Source organism: Rhinolophus hipposideros (assembly GCF_964194185.1).
Source record: "Rhinolophus hipposideros genome assembly, chromosome: 8".
NCBI classification, from domain to species: domain Eukaryota; kingdom Metazoa; phylum Chordata; class Mammalia; order Chiroptera; family Rhinolophidae; genus Rhinolophus; species Rhinolophus hipposideros.
In genome coordinates, this window is record NC_138054.1 from 59,100,244 (window position 1) to 59,114,043 (window position 13,800).

The window sequence follows — 13,800 nt, forward strand, 5'->3', positions numbered from 1 at the left end:
TGGCACCTCTAGGAAACTGATACAGTGATCATGAATTTATAGTAATGCCAGTCTGTCCTATTGAGTGACTTCCTCAGCTGCATTCTCAAAGAAAAGAAGATCGTTGGGTTCATCCAGATCTGGGAATTTACTATTCTGGTGTGACTAGAAGACAAAAGGAGCAAGGGAATTTAGGTTATAGGCCAGAGATGATTGAAGTGATACATCATAGAATCTAAACTGAACGAGGAGGAAAGTAAAGCAAAGAGACTGATGGATCAGAGTCAGAATGAAAGGATCCATGGATAAGGAGTCTTATAGAGGTCAAAGAATGATAACTTGAAAGAAGAGGTTATGATTGGAGAACAAGATGTTTGAAATTGTGATTTAGGAGGTGGAACAGTTTTGTGTAAAGGTAGAAGGGCCAGGAAGGACATTACCATGGGAATAAGAGGGTGGCTGGGCCGTAGTGTATGTTCACACTGGTGGTGCCTTGTGTAACTCTGATTTGGAGAGACCATTGGAGGAAAGGAAGTCAAGGAGGTGAGAATCCAGTTGTTGGATGGGTTGTCCAAGTCTATGGTGAAGTCATCCAGTTGGAGGTGTAGGTTGGAGAGAAAGACAATCAGCCAGATGTGAAAGCCTTAAATGAATGAGGTAGAGCAACCAGGAGGTTAAAAGAGAACAGTGACAAGAAAGAGGAGAGAGTCATTTTGTTGAAAGGCAAGAGCTTCAAAAGAGTAGAGCTTTATTTTGTGTTTTTGTTTTTTAAAATAAGAAGTTGAGTAGTGTAATGTGGACAAGCTTCAGAGGTGAGCAAAGGGGATTTTAATCCCATTTCTAGAACCTAAGATAGGAAGATTGTTAAAACTGGCCAGCTATCATTTGAGAGGGCTACAAGGGAGGTAAAAGATTACGTTTCATTTAAGCAGGGAGTTGAATGTAACCTTCTGAGAAAAGACTGTGTCATGCTTTCACTTCAGGAGAGGACTGGTGTTATTTCATATAGGGAGATGGAAGGAACATTCTCAGAAGAGGTTGAGAACAAAAGGACTTGCCCACCATTTTATTTCTCTCTGTTAAACCAGTAAACTCCTTGAGAGCAGGGAACATTTATAATTCATTACTGTGCCTAGCTCAATCTTTGGCAAGTAATAGGTTGTCAGCAAATGTTAAATAAATAAATTTATACTCAGCAATTTTTGAGAATTTAGTGCAAGAAGGAATTTCACTAACAATCACTCATTCCACTGTTCCTTGAGGAGGGCTTATAATAGTGAGGGCTTCCATATATAGGTTCTGTGCTGGGTATTGAGGATATATGATGGTGAACAAGACAGAGGTGGGTTTCTGCTTTCATGCAGCTCATGTCTTGGTGAGGGCGACCAAAAAAAAAAATGCACACAGACAAAATCAAAACAATTTGTAATAAGGTCCCTGAAGGAAACAGGCAAGGCTGTGGTAGAAAATGAGAGAGAAGAGCACCTACTTTATGATCCAAAAAAGTCTCTGGGTGAGTAACATTTAAGTTGAGTCCTAAAGAAAATGAAAACACCAACTGTGCTGTTTTTTAGGAAGAGAAAGTGACACGTGCAAAGGCTGAGTTGGGACAGAGTTTGCTCTGTTAGAAGAATTGAGATGCCAGAGTGAAGTTAGTTGCCCTAGGTGAAGCTGGAAAGGCAAGCAGAGGCTGAATCATGCAGGACTCAGAGCCATGGCAAGGAGTTTGGATTTTATTTTTTGTCACATTAAATAGGGGAATGTTATATGTCCTGATTTATATGTTTAAGTGACTACTCAGCAGTCTGTGTGGAGAGAAAAATAGGCAAGAATAAAAGCAGAGAGGGTGGATAAGTGGTGGTAATAGTCAAGACAAGATATGGACTAAGAAATGGAAATTGGTGGATGAGTTCAACCTGTTTTAGAATTAGTTGAAAGGACTTGCTGATGGATTGAAAGTTGAATGTGAGGGACAGGCTGACTCTTAGGTATTTGGCTTGTGCACTTAGGTTGGTGGTGGGAGAGGAATAGATTTTTGGAGAGAAAAAAATCACAAGTTCTTCTAGATATTTGGGAAATATCTAAGTGCAGATGTAGAGTAAATGGTTAATATTTAAGTTTGGAGTTCAGAGAAGAATGAACTACAGATATCAATCTGTTATTCATCAGCGTAAGTGTGATACTTGAACCATGGGAATTGATGTGATCATTTGGGTTAGTGTAGAAAAAGGACATGAGAGATGAAGTTGTGAACGTCCTTTGTAATAGGTAAAGTGCTATACAAATGCAAGAGATGGTTATTTTGTTTCATTTGTACATTAGGTGAATTTTTATAAATCCATAAATTGGTTATTCATGCTTAAAGATAATGCTTCTCTCAGCGATTTCCATTTATTTTGGGCTGGCTAGAATAGCATATGTAGGACTCACTGTTTTTTGAGGAGAGACCATAGCTACTCTTTGTATTCATTCTTTGTCACTCTGCCAGCTAGATTTTTGATCAGTTTGGATTGGATTTAACAAAAGCTAATCCATTATTGGTTTGAGTTGCTGGTATGGTCTGTTTACACCTATAGTTTTTCAGTAGTATACAGCTATACCGTCTTTTTTAAATTTTATTTTTCAATTTCAGTTGACATTCACTATTTTATACTAGTTTCAGACACATAGCATAGTGGTTAGACATTTATATAATTTACAAAGTGATCCCCCTGCTAAGTCTAGTACCTACCTGACACCATAGTTATTACAGTATTATTAACTATATTCCCTATGGGTTTGTATTCCCCATGACTATTTTGAAATCCTTTTGTCCACTTAAAAGTCCCTTTCATCTTTTATTTCTGATAATCTCCAAAGCAAATGTGTTCTTAGATCCAGATTTTGAAAGCTTTTTTTAGAACACTGTGCTTAGAGTATTCCTAGGTCTTTGCCTGCTAACTGTGTTATTAATTTATAATGGTTTGTTTTAGAACAAGCATGAAATGTTAGCATATTTAGAGAAGGGAGCATTGCAACTTTTATTAGAATGTAATTTGTTTTAAGGGCAGAAGCCTTATGTGATTTTTGTAACCCTAGCTACCTAAACCTGTTGTTCTGTCTCTAGAAGGCATTCAGTACATATTTATTAAATTATGAAATGAGTTGTGAATACCAGAGCTGAGGGCTAATATTGTGCATTCTCTAAGGGAACTGCTCAGATGGCTGTTTGTGTTTCCTTGAACTCTGAAGGTGAGGACCGCTCAGATGACTTGCTTTTCTCCACCCTCTCTGCCCAGCTTCAGAGTTGTTTTCCATTCTAAAGTTTCTTTATTTCTGACTTTCTCTTGACTCTTCAGACAGCTCGTTTGTCACTTTGGATTGCCCACTATTTTATTCCTTCTTTTCCTTCTCATCTTCTGTTTACTATTAGTTTTCACCGTTTTCCCTTTTATTGTGAAATACTTAAGTCTTTTTCAGACATCACAAGCCTATCAGAAGGTTTTAGTCTCCTACCCTGCAAGCCATTCACATTGTATAAACGTGTGTGTTAAAACGTAGGCTCTTTGGTTGTTTTCATTTGGTACTTTGACCTTAGGAATTGCTGTTCTACTACCAAAAGGTTAGTGGTGATGGTTGTGGTGGAGGAATTGAAAGGATGTATGGGCTAGTCCCCTTCTGGTTCCTCAGCTCTCTTGAAAATGGGGTATTAGACGGCTGAATTCTAAATAGCTGAAATTTTGTGTGTTAATATGTGAAAAATACTTGTATGGCAAATTACCCAGAAAATTATATGCATTATAGCACTTATTTTTTTAAGTGCACTAGTACTGAATTGTTACTCATTTTTTAAAATGTTTAGAGAGAGTAAAGGTTAAAAAGATTTTGTGTAGTTTATTTGAAAGAGTGAAATCTATTTTGTTGTCTCCTTTTCACTGCCTAGAATTCTGTATCTGTTTGCCTTTATACACAGTGTTCTTTCTGACTGGGTTGCCTGCCGCCTTCTCTGTACTTCACAGTGGTCTTCAGCCTTTTCATGGGAAGTTGCAAAAAGTAGCAAAGAGATCCCATGTATCCTTCATGCAGGTGTCCCTAATTGTAACACCTGCTGTAACTGTAGTACAATAGCAAAACCAAGAAATTTACATTGACAGAATTCACAGACCTTATTCAAATTATTGTGTTTTTGTATGTACTGTATTTCCCTGAAAATAAGACCTAGCCGGACAATCAGCTCGAATGTGTCTTTTGGAGCAAAAATTAATGTAAGACCTGGCATTATATTTATTATATTATGTTACATAATATAATTTTATCATGTGTGGATTTGTGTAATTATAACCACAATTAGCATAAAGAACTGTTTCATCACAAAGATCCTTCATGCTACTCCTTTATAGTCATACCCACTCCCCTCTCCATTGTATTGATTTATTTATTGGTTATTCTTTGTATTATATGACCTTGTGATTAACTGAAAAAAGCATTATGTTTTAGAGGATGTCTCTATTTTTACCATTTTTCATGTTGTACAACAATAATCCTAATTTATAATAAGCCTAGTACTATTTAGTTTCAGTTCATTTGTGCACTATAGAATCATAGACTCTTGAAGTCACGTAACCCAACATCTCCCACCCACACACAACCCCCCCCCCCAAAATGAAACTGAAAATTTTATATGAAGCAATGCAACGTTTATTTGTTAACCTATAAATTTTTCTAATAACAAGGACCTCCTGTTTTTGCTATGTGGTATACTTTGGTGTTAGATTACCTATGTGTTAACTTTTGCTAGATTATGCTGCACCTAAGAAACAACCCACAATATCAGTAGTTTACAATAACAAAGGTTTATTTACAGCTCACATTATAGGTTCCCTAGTAATCTATTATGGTTCTATTCCGCAATTCTTTTTCATTTCAGGATCCAGGATGAAGGAGCACCCCCTATTTATGACATACTGTTCTCTTGGCAGAAAGAAAAGAGCAAGAGCTGGTGGAAACACAGTAGCTCTTAAAGCTTCTACTTGGAACTGGAACTTTCTCATATTTCATTGGCCAAAGTAAGTCACATGGCCAAGCCAACAAAAGGGTACCCACAGAGAGGAGGCACTACAAATCACAAGGCAACAGGCAGGGATGTTAATACTCTTATAAGAGGAGAAGAAATGACTGAGGATTATAAGACAATCTACCAGACTGTAGGATCATAAACTATGTTATACTTTTGTAATAACTTTTTTCTTAGTAAAGTTCATTATACTCTACGTGATTTTTTTCTTAATAAAAATAGCCTCTTCCTTTGTACTTTGTGGCAACTGAATTATTAGAATTTAATTATTAGAGTTTATAACTGAATGAATAACTAATTACTTTTAAATTTCTGTTAACATTAGAATTTTAAAAGGTAAGATTTTACAACTTTAGTGTAAAAGTTTTCCTTTAGAAATTTGTTTAGTTGCTAAAAATTAACATGCCATTTTGCATACTGATATCAAATTTTTGAATTTTTATATTTTCCCACAAATTGAAAATAGCTTTATTTTATTTTATTTATAAAAGTAGGGCATGCTTATTATAAAAACATTTTCAGAGAATACAGAGTAGCATAAAGAATGTAAAAATTATTATCTTTCCATTAGCCAGAGATAATCAGTTACTATTTTAGCTATACCTTTCAAATTTTTTCCCTCTGTGCATTCATTATATATGTTGTGTATGTGTGATTTTTTTTTTTTTTTAATCTAAAATGATTCTATTTCAGTAAAAAAAGTCAGTTTTACTGAGACACACCCAAAACACTCTGGTCGTCTTGCTTGACGAGTGAATTGGCAATTTGGATGGTTTTTTCCATTCTCACTTAGCTGTATCGTATTAGTATAGTAATCAGCACAAGATGTACTTTAGAGCATGTTAGTGAGCTCGTGCCTTCTCAAATGTGTTATGTAGTAACCCAATGAGTTTGTAATGTGGTGATTAATAAGAAAAAGTTTGTAGCTCAGGATTTCTTACTATATGAGTTGTGTTTTTTTCTGGGCACTAAAAATTCAACTGAATTGTCTTTAAAAATTAACTGTTCCTGATTGAGGGAACACATTTCATTTACTTTCTCTAGCAAAGTATTTACACCCTTGCCTGTAAGTAGGGTGAATGTATGATTTTTCATTCAAATTGGGACATTTTTGAGAATGAAAGGGACACTGCAAATATTTTTAAATTCTGTAAGTTAAAAAAAATTTGTTTAGCCATCAAAATGGTTTTATTACATTGATAGAGCAATGAAACAGTTCTATTCAGTCTGTTTTCAAAAATGAAATTTTCTAAAACATTTGTTCTATATTACAACATAATAAGTCTTCACGTTGATTTTTTTTTTAATTTATTTATTGGGGTGACAATTGTTAATGAAATTACATAATTTCAGGTGTACAATTCTGTATTACATCATCTATAAATCCCATTGTGTGTTACGTTGATTATTAAGATATTAAAAAACAAGCAGAATAATTATTCTTGGTAATAATCATATTTTTATCAGTTTCCTAACCATATCTATTTCTAATATTGTGTCACTAGTACTCTTTTGAACAGTGTAATTATTTTCCAGTGTAGTTTAACTAGTTTTAATTGTTTCATAAAATTGTCTGCATATTTTTCAGAGTTACGTTTTATGGTTTGTGGTTGTTAACACTTACAGTTGACTCTTCTCTGTAACCATTAGTGTTTTTAATTGTTAATATACTTATATATGTTGTGATGTACCTGGTTAGCTCAGGAAAAATTTTGCTAAATGAAGAATATTCTTCATTCTGATTTTTTAAATTGAAAACTAAATTTATCAGCCTTAATATTTTCACAGGAAATGTCTTGTTGCCTCTATTAAAGGTACTCTTTTTGACAAATACTTGTATAAGACAAATCTTGTCATATAAGTTGTCCATATTTATGATTATTTTACATGTTTCATTAAATTTAGGCACTGCAAAATTGTTGGCTTTCTGTCATTTCATTCCAGTACAGAATATACATTTTTCGCGTTAAAAATAAGAATTCTCTTTTGGTGGAACTCTGACGATTCATTGCAAAAGTACATTAGAGAATTTCACAATTAAATCTTGTATACAATTTGAGCTCTCATCATTTCATTTGTTCAGTTCTTCCCTTGCTTTTGAGGGACGTAATTCCAATGTCTTGGTAAATGTTGTTTTTAGTAACTGGTATTTGTTAAAATCTTCAAAGCTAAGGTTTTTTTTTTTTTTTTTTGGAGCTTTACTTGAACTTTAATCTTTGATTAAAGATTTCCAACTGATTTTGAACAAAATGCAACCAATTTTTAGAGGACTTGTTTTAAAAAAGATTCAATACCGAGACACTCAGGTTGGATTCATAAAGTCAAATTTTCAAAAATTCTAGCCTTTAAAATCTGATGACAGGTTGCAAGTAGAGCACACACATTGCTGTGTTGAAGTTTCTTTTGTTGTTGGGTTTTTGTTTCGTTTTTTGTATTCAATGTCATTTTTATTCTTAAAAATTTAACTGGATATATGAAAAACATTTGTAAATTTTGACAGTTGCAGCCAACTCATTAACATTGATGTCAGTAGACCTCTATTTTAAATAGAAATAGCCTCAAAGATTTTATGCAAATTGTCTGGCTATCCATTTTCTAGAGAAATGGAAATGTACTTAATTTTGTGTTAAATATAAAATTTCTTCTTTTTAGCTCATTGTTCCTGAAAGAGGTCATTGGACAATAAAAAATGATTGCCAAACAACAAAATAACCAGTTATAGATTTATAGCATACAATAAATGATGAAACGACAAAACCACCTCAAGAGTTACCAGACTCCTCACATGTACTCATACTTCATTTGCACCTAACCTGGCATTTCCCACTAATGACTCAAACCGGCTGATGGCCTGGTGCACCTTGCAAGTTATTTGCACGTCACTGTACTGACTGGCACAGCAAATAGCCAGCAGGAGCACCCGGGTCAAATACTTCCTCCCCTGTCTCGAAAGGCAGGCCATAAGGAGTTATGTGTCCATGGTTGCTTGCATCTGAGGATACTTTTCAGTGAGTCTTCTGCATGCTGTCCTTGAAAAGAAGGTATTAGTTATGTTGCATCTGTAAAGAACGAGGAAAAGAAAGATGGAATTATCACTAGTTCTGCTTTAGATTTTATCACTTGTTCAAGTGGTCAAAGCATTTACACAGTGCTAGCTGATACCTTGGTCAGGAGTTAGTTGTATACAGTAGAGGTGTGCTGAGTCTATCTTGGTTTATTTTAATGTAGTGTAATGTAGTGATTAATAATAATAGTTCCTTTAAAAAAATGAGAAATCTGAGGCAAATGGTAAACTGGATGGGATGCTGGGGCAACAAGTTGTAAATCAACACTGTCCTGAGCTAGCCAAGGCATATGGGAAGCAGTATGGTCTTATGAAAGAGCATGGAGCTGGAGTGGGACAGACCTGCATTTAACTCCAGTGTCTGCCATTGAAAAACAAGTAACTTCTCTGAGACTAGGTGTATTAGGGTTCTCCAGAGAAACAGAACCAACAGTGCGCTCATGCGAGCGTGCTCTCTGTCTCTCTCTCTCTCATTTTAAGGAATTGGTTCATGCATTTGTGGAGGCTGGTAAGTCCTAAATCTGCAGGGCAGGCCAGCAGGCTGGGGACCCAGGGAAGAGTGGATACTGCCGCTGAGTCTGAAGGCAGAATTCCTTCTTCCTCAGGGGATCTCATTCTTTTCTCTTGAGGCCTTCAACTGATTGGATTATGCCCACCACATTATGGAGGGTAATTTGCTTTTCTCAAAGTCTACCGATTAAAATACTAATCACATCTAGAAAAATACCTTACAGTAACATTTAGACTGGTGTTTGACCAAACAACTGGGTACTATAGCCTAGTCAAATTGCAACATAAAATTAACCTTCACACTTGCAGGTTTCATTTGCAAACTAAGATGATAATATGTGGCTCACAAGGATTAAGTGTTTATAAAGCACTTAGCATAATGTGTTCTCAAAGTAGGCACTCCGTGAATGTTGGTTTTTTAATCCACTTTGTACCCATTAAGGCTATTGGCCCAACCTTGATGCTTGAAGATTTTTTTCCCTGTTTATCTTTGTATTTTGTAAGCCTCCCCTGCCCCCTCATCTACTTAATAAGCCCTTTCCAGTCTACCTTATAAACTTTTCTTCAAGGCATATCCTTCTTTTCTGCTATTTTCAGTGTTCAGCTTCTTTACTGGGCCATTAAAATTATTTCCTAAGTAGCCCGCTACATTCTATTCTACTTTTCCTTGTCACATAAATAATCTCCTAGAACTAAATTAGTAACTTGAATTTGTCCCCTTTTCCGTCCTCATTTTCTTTACTTTTACCATGGCAAATGAAGCCTTTCCTAAGATGTCTTCCACAGAACTTCACAGTCTTCACTCCCTGTCACCATGTAGAATTCCTTGTGACTTTTCAACACAACACAGCCTTCTGTTGCGTGCATGTCTTTGTGCATGCTGTTAGCTCTGTATAGAATCACACTCTCCCTCAACTCAGATTTCAAACTCCTGCACTGATATCCCCCCATGAAGCCTTCGTGGACTCCCTTCCTTGTTCCAGAACACTCTTACATATTACTGTATAGGTGAACCTGAGCCTTCAAACACTGATACTCGTAAACTGCTTTTATGATGAGATAGTACATCAGTTTGTCAACTGACCAAGGAACCCTTTGAATTGGGGTGTGAATTGAATAGCACTCCCTGCCTACAAGCATTTCAGATCGAGTGACATCAGTGTCATCTTTTTGTACATGCGTTTAAGTATTCATTTTATTTTATTGAAGTGGTTTTTGAATTGTATTCATAGCTACTTTGGGCACTTGGGTAGAAGATGAATGCTTAAGGCTTTTTGGGACTTGAAACTGTCTTTAACCAAAGCATTTCACCCCTAATTTGTTATGTGTTGGGTTTCTGTGTAAAATTTTGCATGAGGAAAAGAGTTCTGATGCCAAAAGCAATTTTTTAATTCTTGTTTTATTTCTTGTGCTTGATTCTTAGTAATCCATGGGGCTGCTTTTATTCACTCCCACCTACTCCCCTCAAAAGAAACAAAACCAAACTTTTTGAAGTCAAGGATATTTTAATCCTATTCATCTTTATTTTTCAATTATGTATTGAATGAATGTAAATATATTAATAGAAGTTACTGAATAGCATTTAATTTTGAATTATTTATTTATTTTAGTTATCAAGTGGGAATCCTGTATATGAAAAATACTATAGACAGGTAAGATATTTGTTTGTCTTCCTGGATTGAACATAAAATATATTCTCAAACCTTGACTGTGTACATGCAGATTACTAGACAACTGGATAGATTTGACATGTCTTGTTTTCAGTTTCTTGTGCTTTATTTAGCCTTCTGCTTTTAGTACTTAATGCTTTTGACAAGCTCTCAGAAAAATGAAGGAAAGATAATTAAGCCCCAAAATTTAATTGTCTCAAATATCTATCTTAAAAAAAATCCATGTAACATTAGATATAGTCATCCAGATATAAATATCCAAATTAATTTGTAAGTCAAATGGAAATGACTTATGTTGTTTTTAAGACTTATTCAAGTTTAATATTTACAGAGTTAAAACCATGACTCTAATACAAATGTAAAATGAACATGTGTCAAGGATTTTATTCAACTCATTAATTACTGGGAGAACCAGTAAAATGTAAAAATGAGACTATGAGTTACATTTATATAGAGACAAAATTCATTTCATTGGTATGGACAGGAATCATTTGCATTGCTATTAGTTTTCTATAGCCTGTACTCCTACAGAGTGTAAAGTAGCCCAGTTGATAGAAAGTCAATCAAGGGTGCATACATACCATAGATCAGACAATCTCCGATGGGTGTAAACATTCTCATTTGCCCATTTACTAATACTGGATAATTTGTCCTAATAATCTTCTCACCTGTGATCATCACAGAAAAGGTTGGTCTGATTATATTTGAGCTGGCTATCTACATAGTTGCAGCAAGTATTAATGAACCATTATAGGTCTTGGGTGTGACTTGCAAATCTACAACCATATGCTCACTACTTAACAACTTCTAAGTCCAGAGAATTAATTTCTTCCTGAAATTTCTAAAGAATTTCAGATTGTACTATTTAAAGCCTCTTTTCCTCTATCTTGAGGCTAGGATCCAAACCTTTGAATTCCCTGTCCCCGTTCCCCCCCCATGCAGTAAATATAAATTTGAGTGACTTTATCTTATCTTGACGTTTCCCATATCTGCTAAGTTTCCTAGCCTGCTAAGTGACCTTGCTCTAAGATCTGAGAGACTGATTTGCAGGTTTTTTTGGGGAGGGCTTTGTAGACATTGGCTACACATAAAGTCAATCATTGTTCCTTAACAGTGGCTTGTTCTGTCTGAATAAAACAGTCATTCTCAAACATGACATTGTTTTGTACAATCAATTTACTCAATGACATCCTGATAAAAAGGAGATAAAATTGTCATTTAACCTATGTAATAATAACTATATTACCACAAAAAGTAAGGTCATCAGTTAAAGGCTTTGTTTTTTTAATTCTGAAGAGTCATTGAGAATCAGATACTATTGGAAACTATTTCATTCACTTTACAAACACAGAGCCTACTAAACTGAGGGTTAGAGATGATGTAAGAAGAAAAAGGGCTTTTCCACATATCCATTACAAAAAAGAATACTAGAGATATTATCAACAATATTCCAAGTAAATAACCATAATTAAATTTTCCTCAACAGTTCATTCAGTCTTGTGTAATTCTTATTCTCCTGCATCTTGGATCAAAAGTCTGCTTTCATGAAATATATCTACTTCCGGACTGCAAAAAGTTACGAAAATTCTGACTTAGTCCACCAAGCAGTCTGAAAGTTGTCTGAATGATGTCAGTTGAGAAGTCTTTACCCAAAAGTCTGTATTATGAAGTGTTAAAAATTCAGAGTAGGGGTATTGTCCTTTACGTAAAGCTCTGAGACTCTTCATAGTTGACAATTCTAGCTGGTAGTTTATGGCAGAGCCTTTAGGCAAACATCAGTCTAGACAGAAACTGCCTATAGATAACTGACTAAATGACTGTGTTTATTATAGTAACCAAAAGAATGGAAAATAATAAAATTCTTTATTAGAATACAGTACATAAATATTTCATAAGAGTTTGATTAATGTTTCCCGAATGCCTCTATACTTAGACTTTGTTGGGGGTAGCTGTTCTTCCCCCCCCCCCCCCCCACCCTGCTCAGGGAGGGAGGAAAGAAAAGGAGTCTGGAGAATTCCAGAGGCAGATTTCCCAACCCCTTTGTACTTCCTTGTTGCTCCAAATTTGGATTGGGCAATTCTTTCTTTTTTGCTGAGTGCCTGATTTATCCCGTGTTCTAGCACTTGAAAGAAAGGGTTTCTCTTGTGCTTCTTTGCCAGGATTGGCCTGTCTGGAATGCTCTGTATATGTTTACATCAAGCATAATCTTTTAACTAAATTGGAGAAACAGCTAGCTCACCAATATCCTAATATCATGTTATCTTTCCCATAACTTTTTAAAATTTACTTTTGATTTTTACAAATAGAACTTTAGGAAATCTTTACAAAAGTAAGAGTCGTTATTTTTTTGAACTGTTTTTCTGTTCTTGGTGACCTCATTCTGTCTTAAAGGAAAGTCCCCTTCAGTTAAAATGATGTTTCATTTCCCTTAATGTGCTTTAGAAGCTTAAGTTTTTAAAAAGTTGAAGTTTATTGTGGAATCACTGCAGATTTTAGAGCTGCTTTGGTTTTTTTAATAAAGAGTTGCAGTTTCTAAGAGTAAGTATAAAAGCAGAAGTTAATGATTAAAGATGTTTGAAAAAACATATAACATATGCAGCTATTTTCATTTATCAAAAGATTTCTCCAGGAAGTGCTACTCCTTTTCTTCCTATTGGAATTTAAATGGAAGCTATAGAAAACTTGGAGTCTGAGATATGTGTTAATGTTATGACTCCACTAATTTGCTCTACTTCCTCTGAGCTTCTCTCATTTGTATAATGGGTGTCATGAAAAACACTTTGTAAATTGCCAATGCTGTTTAGGTGGTACTCTACTCACATGGCTCTCCATATATTTCACGGCCTTGGTTGAGTCATAGGATTCCCATTCCCTTTTGAAAAAGCCAGTTCCCAAAACACAATAAGAAAGGCGGGTAAATGATGGTAATTTTGTCTTTGTGTTTGTTGTCAGCTTACAGTTTGTATCTTTTCAGGTTGATACGGGCAATACTGGAAGAGTATTGGCTTCTGATGCTGCTGCTTTCCTGAAAAAATCAGGGCTTCCAGACCTGATACTTGGGAAGGTAGTATTTGTTCATTATAACTAGATTATAATGAATATTCAGTAGTGTAGATAAACTGTATGCAAATTCAGAAACATACTATCAAGAAGCTTAGAAGTTAGAACTGAGTCATAGAAGCAGTTACAGTAATGAGATGGAGGGAATTTGTGGTATAGTGATTTACCCTCTTGAAAAGTAAGGTGTTTTTCACATTTTTAGAAAACAAATTATATTTTAGTAGGATGAATTGAGGAAGTAATAGTACATTTGGGTATTGTGGGGAGAAGCAGTACAAATTGAGAACCTTGCCACCCACTCAGAGAGTTGGCTCTATCCCTACTTCCTCTATTATAACTGTCTCTAAGTGTGTTTGATATGTGGTGAATAGTGTGGGGGATGAGAGGCTTAGGAAAGAGCACAAGAGGTGGAAAGTCCCTCTCCTGGTTGCTCTCTTGGTGAATCCTTATACATGATGTTGATA

At 35.2% G+C, this 13,800-nt stretch overlaps 1 protein-coding gene across 7 annotated transcripts in view; it reads left to right on the forward strand.

The window, feature by feature from the left end:
- Positions 1-13,800, forward strand: part of EPS15 (epidermal growth factor receptor pathway substrate 15) — a 103,928-nt gene that overhangs the window by 12,224 nt on the left and 77,904 nt on the right. For 4 of the 7 annotated variants that reach the window (XM_081057043.1, XM_081057046.1, XM_081057044.1 and 1 more), the window contains exons 2-3: positions 10,217-10,258; positions 13,251-13,340. In XM_081057043.1, coding sequence (XP_080913169.1) covers positions 10,217-10,258; positions 13,251-13,340 — 132 coding nt within the window. Of the gene's footprint in view, positions 1-4,885; positions 5,025-10,216; positions 10,259-13,250; positions 13,341-13,800 lie in introns of all 7 variants that reach the window. The other 3 variants (XM_081057047.1, XM_081057049.1, XM_081057048.1) reach the window with 1 other exon arrangement.